The 23651-nt window shown below is 38.3% G+C and overlaps 1 protein-coding gene across 11 annotated transcripts in view; it reads left to right on the top strand.

Moving 5' to 3' along the window:
• Positions 1–23651, top strand: part of CPEB3 (cytoplasmic polyadenylation element binding protein 3) — a 109774-nt gene that overhangs the window by 46340 nt on the left and 39783 nt on the right. For all 11 annotated transcript variants that reach the window (XM_025167245.2, XM_007429147.3, XM_088128994.1 and 8 more), the window contains one exon: positions 16688–16744. In XM_025167245.2, the coding sequence (XP_025023013.1) occupies positions 16688–16744 (57 nt within the window). The remainder of the gene's footprint in view (positions 1–16687; positions 16745–23651) is intronic.

The following is a 23651-nucleotide window of genomic DNA, read 5'->3' as shown; positions in this document are numbered from 1 at the left end:
CTGAAACCTGACTGGAAGGGGTCCAGATAATCCGTTTCCTCCAGAACCCTTTGGAGCTGTGCTGGCACCACTTTCTCAACCACCTTCCCCAAAAAGGGGAGGTGGGAGACTAGACAAAAATTGTCCAGTAAGGTAGGATCCAGGGAGGGTTTCTTGAGGAGGGAGTGCACCAACGCCTCCTTAAAGGCGGCCGGAAACACTCCCTTCCACAAGGATGTAGTAACCATCGCCTGGATCCAACCACATGTCACCTCTCGAGCTGCTTTCACCAGCCAGGAGGGGCATGGGTCAAGATGGCAAGTGGTGGCCTTCACAATCCCCAGGATCCTGTCCACTTCCTCAGGAGCAACAGGATCAAACTGTTCCCAGATAACTGGGCAAAAACGGTCCCCCGGTATCTCCCCAGACCCTGCCCCACGCTTGGAGTCTAATTTGGAATGAATCTGAGCGACTTTGTCCTGCAGATGCTCTGAAAATTCCTCTGCATGGCCCTGCAAATGAATCCCCACATCCCCCTTGCCAAGGAGGGACCTAGTGATCCTAAACAGGGCCACCGGGCGGCATTCTGTGGACGCAATAAGAGCGGAGAAGTAGTGGCGCTTCGCCACTCTTATTGCCACAATGTAGGCCTTGATAGTGGCTCTAACCTGTGTTCGGTCAGATTCAGTCTTTGTCTTCCTCCAGCGGCGCTCTAGATGTCTCTTGACCCTCTTCAGCGCCCTCAACTCCTCCGTAAACCACGGGGAGTGTCGGGGCCGATGTGGCAAGAGAGGTCGCATAGGCGTGATCCTGTCCAAGGCCCCAATGGCCTCCCTATTCCAAGCAGCAGCCAAGGCCTCCGCTGGACCGCGCAGCAGATCCACAGGAATATCCCCCAGCTTCCTCTGAAACCCTGATGGGTCCATCAGGCGCCGGGGGCGGAGCAATCGCATGGGTCCTGCCTCCCTGTGGAGGGGGGTGGCATAGGAGAAACTCAGGGTCACCAGGATGTGATCTGACCATGACAACGGGGAAAGCTGTAAATCTTCCCTCAGATCACTTTGCCATTGCTCCGACAAGAAAACCAAATCCGGCATGTGGCCACTGTCTCGGGTTGGGTCCTGCACCATTTGCAACAGGTCCATGGCTGCCATGGTAGCCATGAACTCCTGAGCCGCGTCTGAGGACCGCCCCAGGGATGGCAGGTTGAAGTCCCCCAGAACCATAAGCCTGGGGAACTCCACCGCCAGCCCCGAGATGGTCTCCAGCAGCTCAGCCAGGGAGGCTGCCACGTAGCAGGGAGGCTGGTACAATAGCAGAACTCCCAACTGTTCACGGGAGCCCAACCTAATGAACAGTGTCTCACAGCCAGAACTTTTGCAATTCAGAATGTAATAGGAGTAAATGCTATGGGAATTAATTAAGAAATGAAGGAGAAGAAAGAAAAATAGATAAATTATGTGCCTATGAAACTAAAAGAATTGGGAAAAATGTAATAGATCTGAATAAAGGTGATATGATCTTCTGTGGTGCAGATGTAATTGTGAAAGAAAAAGCTACACAGCATGTTGTAAAGTATGAATTGGCATCATTTAGGTTGTTGTGGGATGAGTACAAAAGTAGGAAAGCATAGGCTGTATGTTATGCTCCAGATTTGGAGTAATAAAAGAACCAGAGATGAGTTTTGGGAAAACCTATGCAAAATTCTGAATGAATGTGAGCCGGGGGGGGGGTGGATTATTCTTTTGAAGTGAAATAAATAGACAGGTAAGAGTGAGAAGACAAAATTAAATTTTTACTATGGTCAAAGATCAGCATAAGGAGGGTGGGGCACAGTCAATTGAAAAGCATAGAAAATACATCAGAGTCTAAATAATAATAACAACAACCCCCATTAAGGCACTACCTTGACGTGGTTGTGGGGCTTGAGTGCTCCAAGAAGGATGAGAGCTATGCCAGAGGTTCAACCATACTGGACAGGTCTCATCAGAGGAGCCAGACGAAGAGTGCCTCTCCCAAAAACAATGTGGTGAGACGTAATTTACAGAAACCTGTACCAGTTCACTTGTCGCCCAGGTCAACAAAGACTGCACTAGGTGTTCTAGTTCCTGGACATCTGGTGACAAGTGGGCTACATGACTCAGGACTGTTGGTTGAGTGCCAGGGCCAGCAGCTGCAGGACTACTGGAAGCAAAGTTGTTTACCTGTTGCAAATATACGAAGACTGAAAACAAAGAAATAATGATCTGCTCTTACAAATCAAGTCCAACAAGAAGAGGATATCTGAAAAGAATGCACTAGTTCTGGAAAGAACAACATCCAGAATCAGAAATAACAGAACAGAGGCTAGCAGATCAACGTCAGTTTATAATATGAAATGAAGTATTCACTGAAGTAGAATTGGAAGAACTACAAAGGTCTACCCAGGGCAAAAAAATGGAAGCCTTACCAGAAGTAGCTCAGACTGTAGAGGCAAACTGGGGGAGTCGGCAGTAGAGGAAGCCAGTATAGCTATTGAATCATTTTCATTCCCTAACCCTAACCCTCTCCTCTGCCTTCTCCTCAGAAAGAACAAAGCCCTCTAACTAAAAAACAAGAGGAATTGAAACAAAGAATAACTGAGCATCTAGAACATCACAAAACATCAGAATAAGGTTCTGAGCACCAGCTCACTGTAAGAAACAAACCAATTAATGTACAGCACGGCTGGAGTTATAACTGAATACCTTGGATGCAAAATTAACAAACCAGAAAAAAGCCAAACAGTGTGCCACCAAATGGTTGGAACAGAAGATCAGCATGTTAAGATCAGATGCAAGCAAGCTAGAACAGATGAAAGAAAAGAAGCCGAGAACAAGAAAACCAAAGAATACTTGATCAAGAAATATCACCTAGGAACAAAGAAGATCAAAGAAGAACTGGAAATAATAAAGCAGCAAATAACAACCATAACCAAGAAGATCAGATATGAACCTTGAATTGCAAAATATAGGCAGAATCTCCAATTTCAGTCAAATCAGAAACATTTCTACCAATCCAATCCATCAATGGAGAGACTGCAATGAACCAGTCAATACCTGACAAAGAAGAAACAGTGCAATTATGGGTGCAGCCATGGGACAACCCAAAGAAATACAATAAGAATGCAGCTTGGATAAAGGAGGTGGATAAGAATAAAAAAGCTGAAATGAAAGAACTTGTAAAAACAGCAGAAATGATGGAGAAAAGGGCAAGGAAGATCAAGAACTGGTCAACACCAGGTGAAGATGAACTGCATGGGTTTGGGTTGAAACATCTGGTCTGCACTCACTCATTGCCAAGCAGTTTAACAATATACTACAAGGAAGTGAAATTGAAGATTGATTAACATCTGGCAAAGCCTACCTGATAATGAAAGATCCAACAAAAGGAGCAGCACCAGGCAACTACAGGCCAATTACCTGCTTACCAACAACTTTCAAATTGCTAACTGGTGTTGTAGCTGATGCAGTCCAACAGCATCTAGTTGAAAACAAGCTCTTTTCACCTGAGCAGAAAGGAAACTGGCCAAACAGCAAAGGATCAGCTCTTAATTGACAAGATGATTTTGGAAAACTTCAGGAGAAGGAACGCCAACTTGAACGTAGCTTGGATTGATTACAATAAGGCATTTGACTCCCTGCCACATGACTGGATAATCAAGTGCCTAGAAATAACAGGAGTCAGTAGAAACATCAGAAGCTTTGTGCAAAGATCAGTGGCACAATGGAAGACGCAGTTGCTGGTCAATGATGATAGACGGGGAGAGGTTAATATCAAGGGAGGAATCTTTAAAGGAGGCTCACTATCACCACTACTGTTTGTCATTGCATTGATTCCTCTGTCAGCAGCTCTGAACACATCAGGCCATGGCTATCAAACATCAAAAACATCTGCCAGGCTATCCCCCCTCCTTTACATGGATGATCTGAAGCTGTATGGAAAAACACCATCTGAAATAGAATCTCTGCTCAACACTGTCTGAATATACAGCCAAGATATTGCAGTGGAGTTTGGCCACCTTTACCATCAACCATCAAATATGCCACCCTTACCATCAACAGAGGAAAAGTAGTGAAAACTGAAGGAATCAAGATGCTCTAACATCAGGAGTCTGGATGAAGATCACTACCTGGGCATCCTTCAAGCTGACAACATCAAGCACATTGAAGTCGAGAAGGTCAGTAGTGAATATATCATGAGAGTGAAGAAGATTAAAGTCCAAACTCAGTGGAGGAAATACCATCAAGACAATTAACATCTGGGCAATTCCAGTCATTAGATACACAGCTGGAATAGTGGACTGGACTCAAGCAGAACTAGAAACCCTGGATAGGAAGACTAGAAAAATAACGACAATGAATCATGCCCTTCATCCACGCAGCGACGTTGACAGACTCTACTTACCAAGGTGCAGTGGTGGACATGGAATGTTGCAAGTACACCGGACAGTTGAAGAAGAAAAAATGGCATTGGAAGAATATCTGAAGGACAGTGAAGAAGATGCACTGAAGCTAGTACACCATGGAGGATGACTGAATACTGAAGAGATCAAACTGTCCTACAAGAAAGACCAAATGAAGAATAGAAAAGAGACATGGCAAGGCAAAGTATTACATGGCCAGTACCCAAAAAACCTAGCTGCCAAAGCAGGTAATAACAAGATCTGGCAATGGCTAAGAGCAGGAAAGTTGAAGAAAGAGACAGAGGGGCTAATTCTGGCTGCATAAGACCAACCCTTAAGAACAAATGCATACAAAGCCAGAATCAAGAAGACAGCAACAGACAGCAAATGCCGCCTCTGTAAAGAAACTGAAGAAATAATGGACCACCTAGTAAGCTGCTGCAAGAAGATCGTACAGACTGACTACAAACAACAGCATGACAAAGTAGTAACAATGGGTGCATTGGAATATCTGCAAGGAATACCATTTGCCTGTAAGCAAGAACTGGTGGGACCACAAAACAAAGTAATAGAAAATGAAGAAGCTGAAGTGCTATCCCAGGACCTTAGGAAGGACTCGATAGGTGGATAAAAATGCCATATCCACTTTACACAACTGGCTGTGCAACCAACAATAATAATAATAAAAAGCTAAAAGATGTAAAATAGAAAGTATATATCTAAAAGGAATCTAAAAGGAGGGGTAGAAGCATTAGGTGGATGTAGGGGACCATAAAGGTTAGCATATGGCAGACTATATCAAATTACAGACCACTCTAGGATGAAGAAATAGATGCTCATTAAGACTAGTTTATGGCACAAGTCATCATCTGATGAATTTTAATTGCTGCTGCACAGAACCTGGCAACATTATATGTTGTAGCAGGGTTGGAATCTGAAAGCAGCAGAAGTATAGAATTGTCCTGTGTGCCTTGGATAGTTATGCAATAATGGTGAGATGAGGCGAGTACGAATGTCTCTGTAATTCAAGCACTGGAGAAGCACATGCTCTGTTGTTCCTGTGTGTTCAGAGTCACAGGGACATTGTCTCTTCGGGGAAGGAATCTTCCTGTATTGACCTTAAGGACAGCTGAGGGGAGGGCATAACATTGTGCCAGATTAAAGGCCTTTTGTAATTTAGGTATTTCGAGTTTAATTAAGTATGTCATAGGGGAGGCAGAGTACCTGTTGGATTCACTGGCAATAAAGGTTGGGGACTTGGCTTGATCCAGTTGGTGCTCTGTGTCTGCTACACGCTGTTTAATGAGTGCTTTGACCTGATCGTATCCCATGCTGAGTAGAAGACCTGGAGAGAAGCCCAAGGATGCAATTTCAGTTGTTACTGCCTGTTTCCATGTGGACTGAAAATCATCTCTCATAGTTAATGGGGCAAGGCCAAGGGGAAAAACAGATAGTCTGAGCCAATAGTTGAGTATGGTCATCCACACTGTAGCCTCCACTTTCATGAGGCCTGTCTCTAGTCTCAGAGTGGCATTAGAGACACATTTTGGGACTTGAAGGGCCAATTTTAGAAGTTTGGATTGTACAAGTTCTAATGGTACAAAATTGGAGAAGGGGCCCAGCTGGGCACCATAAAGAAGTTGTGCTATTGGCTTGGCTTCAAATAATTTGAGTGCTGCAGGAATATAGTGGCCACTTCTTGTCTTGAGGAATTTAAGGATGGCAGATGAGCTCCTCTGTGCATTTTCAGCAATGTAGTCCCCATGAGGTTTCCTACTGCTGGCAGAATGAAGGACTACTCCCAAGTATTTGAAACAGGAGACCTGCTCAATCTTGTGGCCATCTATGCTCCAGAAGTGGCTCTTAGGCCTTTTGGCAAATGCTGTGATTTTAGTTGTCTGATAATTGAGTTCTAACTGGTCTTCCTTGCAGTACTGTGTCAGTGCTATCAGTGCTCTTTTAAGGCCAATAGATATTCTTGAAAATGTTGCTGTATCATCTGCATAGAGTAGAACAGAGATGTGTCTTACAGCAAGTTTTGGGGAGTGAATATACAACCTTGCTTGATGTCTTTCTCAGTTCCAGTGGTGCTGGTGAGATGGCCCTGGGGGTTACATCTTACTTTGAGTGAGGTCCCTTCATGAAGCATATGTGTTAGATCAGGGGTCCCCAACCCCCAGGCCGTGGACCGGTACCGGTCCATGGCCTATTAGGATCCAGGCCACAGAGCAGGAGGTGAGTGGCGGGCAAGTGAGTGAAAACAGCCGCTCTCCATTGCTCACATTACCGCCTGAGCTCCGCCTCATGTCAGATCAGCGGCGGCATTAGATTCTCATAGGAGCGTGAACCCTACTGTGAACTGCGCATGCGAGGGATCTAGGTTGCGTGCTCAGAATCCGACACTTATTTTACTCCGTGTGTGGCCTGCCCATTATTTTATTTACCACTGCGTCCGTGCTTCTTTCCTGCACTGCGCACTTGTCTCAGTCACAGTTTTGGTAAGCCCACAAACTTTTTTTTTTTAATCCGTTCAATCGTGTCCGATTCTTTGGAGACTGCCTGGACAAGTCCTGACCAGCAACCGATTCCTATCCCTGCGCAAAGCACTGCCAGTGTTTCCTCCCACTGAAATAATAATAATTATAGAAATAGAAATAGAAATAATAATAATAATAATAATAATAATAATAATAATAATAATAATAATAATAATAATAATAATAATAATAATAATAATAGAAATAAAGTGCACAATAAATGTAATGCGCTTGAATCATCCTGAAACCATCCCCCCCGGTCCGTGGAAAAATTGTCTTCCACATAACTGGTCCCTGGTGCCAAAAAGGTTGGGGACTGCTGTGTTAGATGAAGTAAATCTCAGTCAGTCAAGGAGGCCTCCAGTTTTTCCCATAGTTTAGCTTGGGATATGGAATCAAAAGCTTCTTTGAAGTTTATGAAAGTGGCATAAAGGGAAGTTGTATTGCAGGAGGAGTATTTTTCAATGAGATGTTCGAGTACCAGGCACTGATCAATAGTGGATCAGCCTTCCCTAAAGCTGGCTTGCTCCTCTGCAAGTATGTTTTCTTGTTCCAGCCAGTACTGGAATTTCCACTGTAAATGTTTTGCATAGAGTTTGCTGATTGTATTGAAGAGGCTGACTGGTCTGTTATTAGCAGGATCATCCTTTTTCCCTTTTTTATATACAGGGACAATGATCACAAGCCCCCAAACCTTGGGGACTCAGCCATAGGTGTTAATACAGGTACAGAGTGAGGCCAGAGTGGGAACCCAGAAGCCCAAGTTGTTTTTAATGGCTTCTGGAGGGATTAGGTCTTCTCCTGGGGCCTTCCCTGGTCTTAGCTGAGCAACAAGATTCTTGATCTCTGTCACTGTCACTAGTGCCCACATTGGCAGTTTTTCTGTAGTTTGGCTACGGTGTTCACTTCCAACAGAGATGTCCATGTAGCGTTCCTGAACGTATGCCTTCCAGGTCCCTGGGGGGATGTGACATTGGTGAATGGACCATTGCTTTGGGAGCTTGATGTGATAGGCCAGAAAGAGGCTAAGTCATTGGATTTGACTGCTTGAATGAGTCGTGTCCAGTTGTTTTTCATGTCTTCCTTTTTCTTGCATGCCAGCAGTTGTTTGTAGTATCTCTTCTGCTGGAGGAGATCCTGTGCAGCTGTCGGTGTAATATTGGATACAAAAGCCTGGTGTAAGTGATAGCAAGAGCTTTTTTGGCATTAACAGTCCTTGTCAAACCATGGTTTGGAATAGTGCTGTTGTTGTTTCAAGGGTGCACTGTTACTATGAGTTAGATGCTGGTGGAGCTCCTGGATAAGGGAGTGCATCTCCAAGAGTGCATCAGAAGACTCAGCTGAAGTCAGGGCAGCTGAAGGCTCTGTAGATGATCTGAGGCCAGTTAGCATTTGATTTAAATGGGGGGTCCATTTGGCTTGGCAGTAAGTTCTTCCTACTGGCATTAGAAAGGGTTGGTAATAGTCCTCAGTATATGTTTCTTGAGTGAAGACATTTAACTGGAGCAGGATTGGGAAATATCACTGTCAAACCTAGGCATAACTTCTAGGGCCTTGGCATAAAGGAGACAGTCCCTAGAGACAATTATATAGTCAATAGCACTCATTCTGGAGCCAGATAGGTAGGTGAATTCATCTGGATGGTCACTTTCAAGGGCACCATTTAGAATGTGGAGGTTTAATCTGAGGGCTGTTTGAGCCAGGCAGAGACCTGCCAACTTTGATTTCTGATCTTTTGAGCAACGGGTGAGGAAGAACCCATCATTTTCAGGGTTGGGAGGGGGACATTTGTGCTGTCTGTAGAGGGTGCAGTCATTGGGGCCAAATCTAGCATTGAGGTCTCCACTCAGGACTACAAATGCATATGAATTCAGCAGTATAAGGTCAGCAGCATAAATTTCCAGTTCAGCCCACAAGGCTCTGATCTGGGGTTTCTGCCTCATTGGGGGCATAGAAGCCTTTATTATCAACAGGATACAGTGATTAAATTGGATTAACACTGCCATGGCATATGACTTGAATGGGGATAGGGGCCTTGATATCACATGTAACATAGTGGAAACTAGGACCCCCAGGCCCTCTTTCGCTCTTTCATGCTTTACCCCTGGTTCTGCCCCAGTTGAGAATGAATGAAATCCATTTAATAGCAATTCATCAGCAGTCCATGTTTCCTGAATCAATATGATGTCATGGTGGGAAAGGAAGTCAGTAAAACAAGGATCTCTGGTGGATGCAAACCATCAAGCCACATTCCAGGTTAGAAGGGTGACTTTATGCTGATCACTTGGTTGTCAAGCCTATGCACTGCGAACCAGGGGCTGGGTGGGTAATAGCTTCATATTAGTTCTTGGTTGAGATGGTTGTAACTGTATCTCCCTCTGTGGGGAGGAAGATGGTTCATGGTCTCCCTTCTCTGCCATCTGTTTGTTCATCAAGCCTCTGTTCTCTTCATGGAAGAATCAATGCAACATGGGCAGCAATATGTGGATCACTGGCACGTAGGGATCCCAACTCTTTAGCAGGGGGAACATCTTTTGACTTGTCCAGTGAAAGAAAAGGTGAGGGAAGCTGTTTCTTCTGTGAGTCAGGTTCCTGCAGGGCCTGGGAGGCCCCTCGGATTTGGAAGCAGATGAGGGTATACCTCTAGACTGGGTTTCTGTAGTGTTTGGCTGAGGTTTGTTTTGTTTGCAAGGCAGTTTCTTTTGGGCATCAGCTGCTTGGGGTTGCATGAGTTCCTTGAATATTGCTAGTGTGGTGCTCTCAGAGGAATCACTGTCAGTGTCACTTTCACTGTTATTAGTGAGGAAGTCAGAGTAGTGTGCTGACAGCTTTCTGTGTGTCCGAATCAGAGGAGAGGCAGTGGTGTGAGATGCTTTAGAAGATGAGCAGCTCAATGGGGCGGATGTATTAAGTTGGTGCTGGACTTCCATATTACTACCAGCACTGGGAGGGTATGTCAGAATTGTTTTGATGTCTGCTAGTTTTTTTCTCAGATTAATGAGTTCTGTGATTATAGATTTAGCTTCCTCCCTTGAAGTGGGCTTAGGCTCTTTGCTCTTGGCATGACTGGCAGATTTACTACATTTGGAGCATACGTTTTTATGGCTCTTATCTGCAGAGTCATGACCATTTTTCACTTTCCCAGTGATGAGGTCATGGAGTAACACATCCTTAAAGACTCTGACAGTTTGGATGCCATAGGAATTTGCTCATTTGTGTGAGTCTAGTGGGGAGAGATGGCTGGTTGAAACTCAGGAGTATGTGTATGTGTGTTTAACATTTCTTGGACTGGGTAGGTAGTGAAAATCTTTCAAATCACTTATTCTATTTTGGCAGTTTAGGAGCTGAGATAGGGAGGTCCCAGTAGTCTTGCAGCTATTCCATCTGTGGGCATTCTGATGGATTTCTAGGGGGAGTTGCTTTTTCTGTAGCACATGGCAGTAGTTGGCTGTGCCAACTGCTTCCGAATACCCTGTTGACATCATAGGACAAGCTGCCAGAATGTCGATGTGGCCAACTTCTGCTGGCGTTTTAAGCCCCTGATTGCCATGGAGGATTTGTAGATCAAGGGCTTGTTGGAAGCTATCCACCTTGACTGCAAGTCATTTAGCTGTTGCAGTATAAAGATCAGAGTTTCTGCAGATAAAAGACAGACCTCATGGAAAGGTTGAGTAATATAGTTGTGGGGGGTGCAGGAAACTTGTTCCAGGAGGTTATCTCTGCTATCTCCCTGCTCCAGGGGATAATTTGGGTTGAAACCTGGAGGATCATGGAGGAGGCCTCTCTTGTTACCGGCTTCTGTGTTGTAGTTTTCTTGCGGGGTGAAGGGGATCCTGAAACTGTAGATCTGTAACTCATGTGTTTTATTGTCTCTGTGGTGGGGAGGCAGGAGTCAATCCTCATCTGTTTCTCTGCTTTATTGGATTTATGGGCCTCAGTATCATTACTGAGGTTCTTTTCTTGCCTCTGGATAGCATTTTTGGGCCATAGGACTAAGCCAGAAGAGGTGAGGCCAGTCACAAGCAGGGAGCTTATTTCAGGAGCTGCTAGTGTGTCACCATCTTGGCTTCTCCCCCAGAATGAGAAGAAAGTATAGGTGAAGTGATTGGGCAGTTGGAGACCCAAGAATGAATGCTAATAGTGACTGATGAATATGTACTTAGTCAAAGGTCTGGTTGTTTCAAATAAGTAGTTTAAGCGTAAGTCTTTTCATAGGTTCATATGGCAAAGGAATGGATATGAGTCCAAACTGATTTGATTGTCTGTGATGAATTTTGGGAGAAAAAGTGAATGATACGTGAATGATGAGAGTTTTTGAATGTGGGGTAGGGCATTTCATGGAAATCAAGAGTTGCTATTGAGAAAAATGGACATGGAAGGAAAAAAGTAGGGGGAAAATGAGAGTAGAAAAGGAAGGAAGAGAAAGAACATGTCCTATACAAAAAGGTATTAGAATACAAATTAATCTCCCAACAGAATGAATGACAAATTGATATAAGAAAGAAAGATGTGAAAACTGCTTGAAACAGAATGAAAACAATTATATTACAGAATGCCACAAAAACATGTGGAGTTACACTGATGGGAAGTATACAAAAGGATGCTTGGTGGAATGAAGTGAAAGAGACTTAGGATGAGAAGAAATGTATATGAGAAAATGATTGCTGCAAAAATGAGGATGGAAGAAAGGTATAATATGTATAGAATGAAAAAGATAGTTGCAAGAATATAGTGGAAGAGAGCACGGAATTATTAAGACTGAGAGGCAGAGAAAATATAGAATGATTTTTATAAAATAAAACATTGTTCTTAAAGTGGATAAAGATGAGTAAACAAGGAATCTTCAGCACAGTGAAAGGAATGAAAAGTGAAGAAATGATTTGAAATGAAAATGAACTTATCACTTGTCACCATTAAAGCTGGAAAAGAATGAGCTTATTGTTTGTCATCCTGATTATCCTTCTCTGTTGCCTTTCCTTATGGTGATTTTTTGTTTGTTTGCTCTCTAGGTCTGCCAGTTCCAGGCATCTCCTGTAGTATATTATTTGAGAGTTCTTATTGATAAGAAGCTTACTTTAAAGCCTTTTATTGATAAAACTACAAGAATTTGTAATTTTTAACCTTTTAAATATCTGCAGAAGTTGTTTACTTATATGATTTATATGGCTGTCCATGTCACAACAGTGATTCTGGGCAGTGTACAAAGTTAAAACCAACAGTTAGAACAATCCAAATAATAAATGTTCATATCTTTAGAAATGGCAGTGTCATTAGTCCATGCCTTAGTGGTATCCCATCTAGATTATTGTGGTAGTTTTTTGGCAGGCCTTCCTAGCTCTGCTTTCTGCCCACTGGTTCATGTGCAAGATTGTGTTATTTGTGTGCTTCTCTACCAACACACCCCTATTTCTCTCTCTCCCTGCATTGGTTGGGTTTTTAGAGGTATTATCACATCCACCACTGGTGGATGTCATTATTTTGTTAGTCATATAGTTATTTTTTTCAGAACTGATGATGTTAGTGCTTCTTTCTTGTTCTCTGTACTAAGATCCTAGCAAAGATATGTGATAAATATACAGTTAAATGAAAAATACTTTGTTTGCAAGACTGTCCGAAATCTCTATTCCAAGTGCAGTCAGCTGAGGTCATGTGTCTAAAATTATGCCATTAATTTCTAGCCCTTTTTAATTCTATGCCTCTTGAATTGACTGCTTGAAAGTCAAAGAAGAATTTTCATGTCAAGTATGTTTGATAACTTTCTGCTTATTATTTTTCATTTATTGGAAAAGGGAATTATTTCAGGGTTGTTAAAAATTTGAGCAGTATACAAAGCTTCTTAAACTTAAACATTGTTTAGTTATTTAATCAGCTACTTTCTAATGTATATCTTTATGTATGTATGTATATATTTAGAATATTCTTCTATTGTCTCAAACATTTGTTTAGCAGAGGAGAATTGTAGAAATGAAAACAGCAAAAAGGTTAAATATGTATACTAAAATAGTTGAAGAGTAAAGGATTAACAGAATAATAAAATGGAGAATGAAATTAATTGTGAAAAGCTTGGCAGAGTAATGTCTTCAGCTAAGGACAATAAAGAAGAGGCTAGGCTAGCCTTTTTAGGAGCAGGAAGAGGGAGAGTTCCAGGATTTAGAATGTCCCTAGTTAAAACCCTTGTCTTGTCAGATTCACCTTTTTCAAGGAATTGAATGTAATGCATAATAGAGTTTTGGACAAATTCAAAATTCAGGGTATGCCTCACACAGGAGGATCTGACATTTTAGATTATTAACTGGGAATTAATGCCACTGTTTTGAGGCTGGTGGTATATGATTTTTAAATTACACACCAAATGATCTTGCTACTGTGTTTTCTACAAGCTGAAATATGAAGATAATTTTCAAGGGGAGATCCAAATGCAGTATTTAAAATCATCAAAATCCATGGTTAAAGCATCAGACTAGGTCTGCCAACCTCAGGTTGCAATCAGCATATACCCCAAATTTGAAAAAGAACACTACTTAGTAGTTGCTACTTGGTCAAAGTAGATGCAGGATTAACTAGATAGAAGGAATACAGATCCATCCAGAATAGCTTGGCTCTTCTATTCACCAATAAGATGTCAATTTTATCTGGACTGAATCTCAGTTTTTTAAAAAGTAGTATCTAGTACCTCACTGTATCAAGATACAGATTTAAGATTTTCATAGACTCTTTTGTATCAGTTGAAAATGAGAAATAGAACTGGGAAGGGTAATGATGTGACCTAATGCCAAAACTCCAGCAGCTTCCTACAGTTCATAACAGCATAGAGTTTTGAAGAACAATATAGTCAATATTCTTCCATCATCAGCTTCTGAAGAATACATAGCCAAAAGGAATTGAACATAGTTCCTCCAAATTTTACGTTGGCCTAAGTATCCCATCTACAGTGTAGGTCCAAATAATCTGTTTACTCCAAGAAAACTTGGAATTGCAAGGCTGTTACAAGCTCTTGTATCTTACTCAGAAAAGAGAAATGGGAAATGTCAGACTTTCTAATTGTTAACAACTACTGGCTAATTTTGTAAAATCTTCTGAGTATGGTCTTATGACTAGATTATCCTGCTGACTGATTTAGGCATAGCAGTTTTCATCAAATGTTTACTATAATGTTTAAAATTGAGAATTAGAACCAGAGTCTAGTTTTAGAATGTTATGTCAGAGTAAGTAAAAAGGTCATACAGTTCCTATTTTTTTTTAATGTGTACACTCTTAACTAGTAAAGAATTGCAACTATTTTCATAAAACTGTATATAATAGGAATTGTTTCTTCCCCTTATTCATGATGAGCTTGAAGCCTTACAAGAAATGGTGGGATTTTGCTATTAAAATTCTCTTAATATTAATTATAAACTTGATGCATAATTGACTTGCATTTTAGTGCCTTTACAGTAAGAATTAAGGCCTGAATCTAAGGACTGTTCTCTCATTTGTATGATATATCCTGAAATAAATATACTAAATAATATGTTCCATCATAGGACATTTTGTTAATCTGAGCATCTATAGATATAGATATAGATATAGATACACACACACATACACTTATACAACTTGGCATTTTTGATTTTCTGAGAAGGTAGTTGTTAAGTGTAACTTAAAAATAGAAAGCCAAAGGCAGGTGACAAAATGTCAGGCAGGCAGCACCTAGTATACTGACTGAATGAACACAACATGCACACACGCACACCAGATGTCACACATTTGGTTCTATTTTTATATCTGACTTTAGCAAAGGACGAAAAAAGGATTTTTTAAATGTTTAGTGCTGTAATGACAAGCTTAACTTCTATATTACCAGCTTGCATATGAAAACAGCTTAAATGGTTTGAGTAACCACTTACTGCAATTTGTTTGACAGTTATTTTGACAGACATTTGTATGCCAAATGGGATTCTCTGTGGGCATATCTGAAGTTTAGAAAGGTTTTGTTTGCTGTTTCTCACTTTGTTGGCCAAGTGGAAGAAATGGAAGATTGTCTTAGTATCTTTTACAGAAATGCCAAAGCTGCTAAGTGATTGCCTACTTAACTGCTGGAAATGGTTTTGGCAGGAGCAAAACTGAGTACACTTGTGATAACATCCTTTGATTCTCCTGTTCAGAAGATAACATTCTTGTTTCTGTTCTGTTATTGAAGCTAAATGATAATTTTGTTGTGGGCTATTCTTGGTGCTTGAGATTGGGGATAATAATTCATGCTGAAGAGGTTGGCCATTACTACTGATTTAAAACTTACATGATTTTGCTTAAATCATTCTGTGGGGAATATGGGGAAAGATATGATAGCATATTAAATTTTAAATGGTGTGGAAGAACTTATTGCCTCCATGCTTACATGAATTCTTGTAAAGTGCAAGATGTTCTAAAACTTGTTCTACTTAGAATACAAAAAGTTTCAGCCTTTATGGAAAGACTTAAAAAAAATAAAATAAATGGAGAGTTTATGTAACTCTGTATTCTTCCTTTCTATTTTTTAAAACAGTAAGATTCTTCTGGCTCAGCTTTACCCACAATTCTTGTGGTAAAGACTATGATGTATGGTATATTTGTATTATAAGATGCTAAAATTATTATTGATTCTAAAAGTTGTATATTTTCCACCAAAATGTATATAATCACAACATACACTTCGTTTTCTGCATGGAGGAAATAGTATATTTTGCTATGTAGCAAAAAGTGAAGAATCTTCTTTAGCATAGCATATACATTTAGAGGAATAGTTTGGGTTTTGAGGAAGAGGAGCCTTCATGAATTGAATAAGCATACCTCATGAAGCCATAATGTCAGTCAGAGGTTTTCTATCCTTGTTTAAAGGAGTTCTTGTGGTAAATGTATTCTAGGGTTCTTAAAATATTAAAATGGACATGGAAAAGACTTTGGAAGTTTCTAGGGCTTAATATATATTACCTTGTTTATTTCCTTATAACAACCTGCAAGGCACTTTACTATTACCATTCCTGCAGTACAGGTGAAGAGATGAGACTCAAATTAAATGACTGACTTAAAAGTACTTTTATATAAGATTCAGATCAGAGACTCTCTGATTAATATTTCCATTATTCTTATCACAATACAATCTTGAATAAATTAAAGAGGCTTGTAACACTTTCCAGAAGTTAAAGTGAAATTTCTTCCATTCACCAGTTAATGAAAATCCAAACCACAGTACATGTGTGAATCAGGCTTTGGTTTCTCTTGGGGAAGCATAAGCAAGTTATTTCTACCCACACTAGCATTAACCAGTTAAAGAAACACTGAATGGTTTGTTCTGACAAGAAGCTGCTGGTATTACTTCCCAGATTTCCCTATTGAGTCAGTGAGGTGGAGGTGAGGGAATAATGTTTTTTTTCTTCCAAAGGCTCAATATTTCACATAAAATACTGTTTCTTGCTACAGTTAATTAATTAAAAGGTGTGTTCTACGTTAATCTAAAAATCAAAATCTAAGAAGTAGAAATATGAGTAGAAATATTTCCTTTTTAAAAAAACCAATAAAAGGAGATTAACCTTTTTTTAGGTTCAATTTTTTTCTCAAATGTTTTGTCATGCTTTTGCCTGTAATGAACATAACATAGTTATTATTACATACCTTATGGAGAGGTACAGAAAGAACACATTTTGAGATAATTAACACTTTTTATATCTGTTTGATTTTGTAACTAGTTTTTTATTTAAATTAAATCTAGTGTTCTGTTTAAATTTTTTAGGTCGTATGGGTATAAATTTTCATCATCCGGGAACAGATAACATTATGACTCTCAATAGTAAGTTCATATTTTACTTATACTGCATTTTGTACAACTTGTATATTCAATATGCTTTTACATTTATCTGTTTTGATTATAAAGGAGAGGGAGTAGAAATAGCTAATATAAAAGTCTGTGGACATTTCATTAGTTTTTTTATTATTTTTATCACATCATTCCAAACTGAGGATTTTATTTTTGAGAAGAAAGTTGCTTCAGATACTGTGGTTGTAAAATCTGTTCAGTACATTGGAGAAAACTAAAATTTATGGTAAACATCTTCTGGTTGTTTTTATATATATATGAATATGAATATAAATAAAATGTATGGTAAACATTTCCTGAAGGGCTTGCATTCAGAGCTGAATGTTGGATTGAATTTCTCTCTTTGGCAGCCAATATCTGCTTATTTTATTTATGTTATTAGAAATAAAATTGCGTACTATCAAAGTGTGGGGAGTGTTACAATCATTTTGTTAAATATGCTTTAAATGAATTCATTTAAGTCAAGAATGAGGTTTTATTTTTTTAATTCAGCATAGATTTTATTATTACCATTTGCATAATCAATCTAGTTTGTTCTGGAGAAGAGTAGCAATATGATTTAAGTCAGAAAGAGTTATACAGAAGCAACTTTAATAGATTCTATTATTGCTGACAGTATTACCTGTCAGATCTGCCTCCCAGAGTTTTATGTATCTGTACAAATTTCTGATCATTGGAGATTTTGTATCTAAATCTGGAAGCCCTGTTGCATGTCTTAATTAAAGCATGGGTTTGAAAATGATTAGAGGATGGGTCATATACATTTCCTCACTTCTTAATAATGGTGATCTCCATAAGTATATGTGGGAGATCCAAAGGCTTGTACTTGTTTAAATACAGATACAGTTCTCTCTGCAATCTAATATCCTAATAGAGTGGCTGAAGAAGGGAGGGTTCAGTTATGATCAGAAGCATTATATTTTTTAAAAAGTTGATGATAATACATTATTTTTTGCTACTTGTACAAGGCTTACAAAATTGTTCTGTTTACTATTTAAATTTAAAATCAGGTTTTGTAATTATACCTAACCCATACTTGTTTTTAGTATTCAAGCATTATTTTTTATTCCATAAACATTATGATTAATAACTTGTAGGAATTGCCTTGCAAATGTGTGAACTTAATAAATTTTCTGAGATCCTATTTTTAATGCACTTTGACATTAATATAGACCCAGTGGGTATGGATGTATTCCACATTAGTACAGTGGAAATACTGGTCATAATCAACTGTTGAATTAAGTTGGATGAGTGCAGGTTATATGTTGCTCTTACTTGATTATTAATGAGAGATGCAAACCAGGTTTTTCTCTTCCAATAGTGCATCTAGTGCATTTGGGTGTACTTTGTATGATTCTGTTGGCCACCTAGCAGGCAATGTCCAATCAATACAATCTGTTTCATATCCATGCCATTTGTTTTTCTACCTGATCCTAGATTATATTCCTTTAGACTAACTCCAGTAATTGGTAGTCTTCTAAAATGTAATGTGGCCCAAACCTGTGGGATATATAATTAGGACCCTAGCAAGACATTATTCCTCAATATCCTCACTCCCAGTATTTAAAAAAAACAACCTGCCAACAACTATCTCTTTAATGTAGGACAGCGCTTTGTTGCTGTGAAATAGACCGACAGACAGATTGACTGATTTATACACCTATGGTTCATTAATTTTCTTATTTGGGGAATGATTAGTTTACATCTAGTTTACTCAGAAGAAAGAGTAGATTGTTGGGTCAAACCAATGTTTGCATTTATCATGCGGGTAATAGCTTAAGACAAATTACTGAGTTTTACATTTATTTTAAATAAATCCAAATAGATATGGATGAGAAGTTATTTAGTTACAGAAAAGAAAACAGTTGGCTACCATGTCAGTCCTTTCTACCAAATGGACCCATGCACTTAATGCAGTTTGATTGCAAATGTGGACAATAGTTTGGCTTCAATTAAAATTAAAGAAAACCTTTTAAAATGTAGAGAATACAAAGCAGTGATATTTAAACATATAAAAATAACATTTTGAGAAATTAAACACTATTAGGGAAATTATTAGGGCTGTGCAATGCTTTGAAATTGATTGTACAAAGTACTTCAGAGCACACGAGGATAAGCGTAGCATCTGTCTTCAACCCTTTAAAATAGCTGCATTTATTCCTGGGATCTTTTGGCAGCTCTGTAGGGTAGCTACACGATCCTGGGGAAAGACATGATTGCTTTAAAGATTTGCAGGTAGGTTCAGGAACTACAAACAGGATTGAAATTCAGTAGGCAAGCAGCTTCTCTTAATTTTCAAAGGCAACTGACCCTTTTCAGCAGTCAGTTGCATTTTCCACCAGTTTATTTTTATTAATGAATATAAGAGAACACCTTTGCCCATTCACAGTTTACTTGAAAAAATAATCCTCTTCTTATCACAGAAGTGGGCAACCTAAGGCCACTGATTTTCTGCTTTTTTTTTTTTTACAGCCCTGAAGTAGCTTTTTACCATTGTTGCTGAAACTTGAAGGCATAGCATCTCATCCTTTTGAGCTTAGTCAATAGGCTTAATAGAATTTGGAAAAGAACCCCCTCCCACAAATTTCCAGCAAACCAAGGAAAAATTAAATTCCGCTTGTTTTTTGCAGAATTGTCCCACCCACAATGGTTTTCAGGTTCCCTGAAATGCTAGGTGTGACCTATTGCAGCCAACAGTTTGTCCATCTTTGTCTTATTATGTACTATAATATGTAACATTTTATTCATACTGGGTGAATAGCAGTGCTATTATATGCAGATGCATGATTCTATTTTAATATTTTATTCACCAAGTAGTTTTATAATTCAGTGATTAATTTTAAATATTTACATTTTTAGTAGTCTAGTATTCATAGTATATAGTCTATTTTAGGTTTTTTTTCCCCATTTGTTCAGAGACTTTTAATGTATCTTTACCTAAACTCTGTTATCCTATCTCAAAGCTCATATAATGCCGATCAATGACAGTGATGAGGATCATTTATTCATTTGTTTGATTCTGATTTAGTTTTCCAGTTTTTCCTGCTCTACAATATCCCAGAACTGTGTATTATATTTTATATAATATCACACCATTTTTACCATATTGAAAGTTTTCTTTTTTTAATTCTGTCTCATCGTGATCCCTAAGTTCAGAATTGCACTTTTTTTTTTTTTTTTACAGCTAGTGCATACTGGGTTGACATTTATATTGAGCTACATGAGCTCCAAGAATCCCTGTCCCTGTTCTGGTCAGTCACCACTAGCTCAAACAAAAACTGTAGGTGTGAAGCTAGGAATGTAGATCCTAGTCTTTCATTATGTGGTTATATGGCAGTTTAGTATATTTGGCAGTTTAGTGGCCATTTTCCCAGTTTGGAAAGATCCTTTTGGAGATTTTGGAAAGATCCTTTTGGAGATTTTTGCAAATCCTTTTGTCATATAGAATAATTTGGTGTCATCAGTGATAATTACCTCACTGCTTACTTCTGATTCCAATTCATTAATGAACAATTGAGTGCTGTAGTGGTACAGATTATGAAGTAACTTTCTTGTATCCCTCCATTGTAAAAACTATGCAGTCATATATACTGTTTTCTGTTCTTTCTTCAAGAATTGTTCCATAAGAAGACCCATTTTGCTATCCCAAAATTGCTAAGCTTATCAGTAATATAGTGAAAGCTTTCAGTCCTTTTCAGGCTATATATTACTGTGCGTACTTCAACAAGCAATGTTCATGTTGTACAGTTCAACACTGCTTCTCACATGTTGAATTGTACATGGGAATTTATCTCTTTAACCCAGCTCTTGAAAATCAAACTATGCAGAGCCTTCCATGTCATCTTTGTGCACTGCAAAGAATTCACAGATGCTACATTGAATTTGCTTTACTAGGTCTTGTTATTTTGTATACTTATTACATTTATTAATTCTGGATTGATTAGTTACTTAAATAAAACTGAAATATTAGGTATAGACTTAGAATCAATTATGTACTTTGCCATGATGCAACTTAAACATAGAATATTTTCACCTGTTCTGATCCATAATAGAAAGGGGTGAAATATATCTCTAGAGTAGGGATACAGTAAATGAGTAAGATTAAATTTTAATTAGCATTTTCTTTATTTTAACTTGTGTTTTGGTATTGGTATTTAGTTCCCTGTTCTACAGCAACTTTTTAAAGTGTACTTTATTTCTTTGTGTCTAGTCCTTCTATATTAATTTCAGTGAACTATCACTCATTTAGGGCCCATTTTTCTGGTGCTATATTCTCTGCAAGATGACCATTTATTTCAGTGTTTCAAGTAATCCTGACATAAATATATATCCAAACATGTAGAAAATGTTTTATTTTTTGAAAGTGGAAGACCTTGTTCTAAGATTCTTTCCTTCCCAGAGTTAAAATAATTTAAGAACTGCACACATTATTATACTTTACCTCCATTGCTAGATTATGCAGTGCATTCAACACTATGCATCAGTAAAAAAAAAAAAAATTGAAAAGAGAATGGATGAGTGCTTCAGATGAACAATGAAACTCATAATTATGGTTCAGAGTTATAGAAACAAGCCATCACAATTTGCTGATACTGCACATCTGAACCAGAAATGATTATTTTGTCCCCTGCCTAAGAATTATAAAGAAGAGTGCTGAAATATAAAACGATTCCCTGTGACTGCAATCACTGTATTCTCATAAAGTAGATTTTTTTTTTTTGGTTTTTAAAAGGATATAAAAAGGATATGGTTTTGGGTAAAAATATATTCAAATAATGACAAAAGCCTTTTCATCTATTTGAGTTGGGGTTCATTAGTTTGGAGTTTGCCAAATATTTTTACACGTTTTTATTAAGGTCAGTTTAGTCACTCTTTTTAGTCAGGTAAATATGAGATCACCTCTTCAACTAAACTTTCTTGCAACGTCACTAAAATATGTCTTTGATATAGATGGCTGATTATTGAGTCTCTTGCTGCTTGACAAATGTTCACTTCTCCTTTTAAATGTGTTGTGTTATTATTGCTGCTGCTATGTTTTGTTGGCTTATTTCTACTTTATTTGTATTTAATTTGAATGTTTGCAGTGAACTGCTTTATGCTTAAAGGTAAAAAGTGGTGTATAATCTCTAAAATCTTACATTTTAATTAGGAGAGTAGAGTTCATATTTTTCTTGTGGTAATTAGGAAGCTTCAAATATAGAATCATGCTTTTACGTTGATAGCAACTTCTTTATTATTTTCAATGTTTACCACCCTTTCTTCAGCTTTTAATTTTATAACCTATATGTGAAGCAATAGATTTATGTAGCACTACATATTTGTTTTTGAAATTCAGTTATATTTGTTTGCATGTTTTGAATTTGAAATATGTTTTGCAGTTGATGAAATTAGCAGTATGAAGTCATTAAAAGGCTCTAAGTAGTAATGCCAAAATGTACAGTTTAAAGAAAAAAATTGTTAAATTATTTGGCTGGTAAATAGCGGAAGAAGATCAAAATATCACCCAATTGCTATAAAGGTTCAAATGTCCACTACATTAGTTTTCTAGAAAGAACAGTTTATTTGGCTAAATTCTACAATGTCCTGTGCCTAAAATCTTGCTCAGTTCAGTAATTAGAACACATATTTCAATTTTTCCTGTCCCTAACCAGTCTTGCCTGTACTAGCTAGTTCATATGGAGAAAGCACAGAAGAAGGCAAAGAATTCTTGGATTATACATTGCAGAAAATGGAAATCTTGCCATTTACCCTTTTAGCGAGATAAGACCTGAAATTTTATATATGCTTATCTCTGGCTGCTTCTACACAGCCATTGACTTCACTTGGAGCAAGCTTGCACCACCCTGTGAGTATCCTCACAGTTGCCATCTTCACCACACACACAGGTCTCCATGAACTAACCAGGTTTTCTTCAGCTATCCAATGCTGAGCAGGAAAATAGTTAGTCTGCACCCTCCATTCTCATTTCACAGCAAGGAACAAAAACAATCCTTATGCAAGGTGCAATAGTAGAGCCATCTTTCCGCTCAATAAAGTTTTGAGGATAAACAGCTGCAAAGTACAGCCATCCCTTGATGAAAATCTGCAAGGAGGAGATCTCAGGAACTATTAAGTCGAGAGTTCCCACCAGGGGAAAACCACCTGTCCTGCAACTCCTGTGGAAAAGCTGGAAAGTTATTTTTGCAGCTCTTTCCCTGGAGCAACAGCTCAGCTGAAAGCTTGTTGGCTGAGCTGGAGAAGTGCTCCAGCAGATCAATGTGTCTTTAGGGACAAGAGATTTGACATTGATTCCAGATTGTTACAATCCCTATTCTTAGTTGGCTCTTCCAGCCAGTGCTTTTTAATAGTTATTTTTGTAATCTGTATGTTCTTTAATATAATGGCTCAATTGTTATAATATTTGCAGATTATATTTCTATTTGGCAGTATGTAATTTTTAAGTTGCTTTTAGTATTTTGATAAAATCAGAATTTCAGAATGAAGCTGTATAACCAAGATTATAAGGTTATTAGTTTTGATAGTGAATACTATATATTTAATCTACTGTATTTTCAGTTGTATATTTAGCCATTTAAACTAATTGTAATATGATTTGATGTGAAGGATGCTAAATATATGTCTACTTTATTAAACAAAATGAACTTTTAAAAAATGATTTCAATTAAATAATTGTTTGAGACAGATTCTAGGTACCTTTTACAAGTTCTTTAGTATCAAGTAGATGTTACCCATGTAATTTAGAAATCTAGAATTTTGTATTTGGCTGTATTTCATATGCTTATTCCAAGATTGTTTAAAATATCTGAACTATACTGTTCAAATTTGAATTTTGAAGAAAATTATAATGTAGTCATTGTTATTATGCCAATACCTATTGTAT

The sequence above is a fragment of the Python bivittatus genome, unplaced genomic scaffold (genome assembly GCF_059951505.1).
Source record: "Python bivittatus isolate LINGU-HERP-01145 unplaced genomic scaffold, Pbiv_v1 ctg000780_np1212, whole genome shotgun sequence".
Classification (NCBI taxonomy): Eukaryota; Metazoa; Chordata; class Lepidosauria; order Squamata; family Pythonidae; genus Python; species Python bivittatus.
Note: the sequence above shows the minus strand (reverse complement) of the source record. Positions and strands in the feature narration are given on the sequence as shown.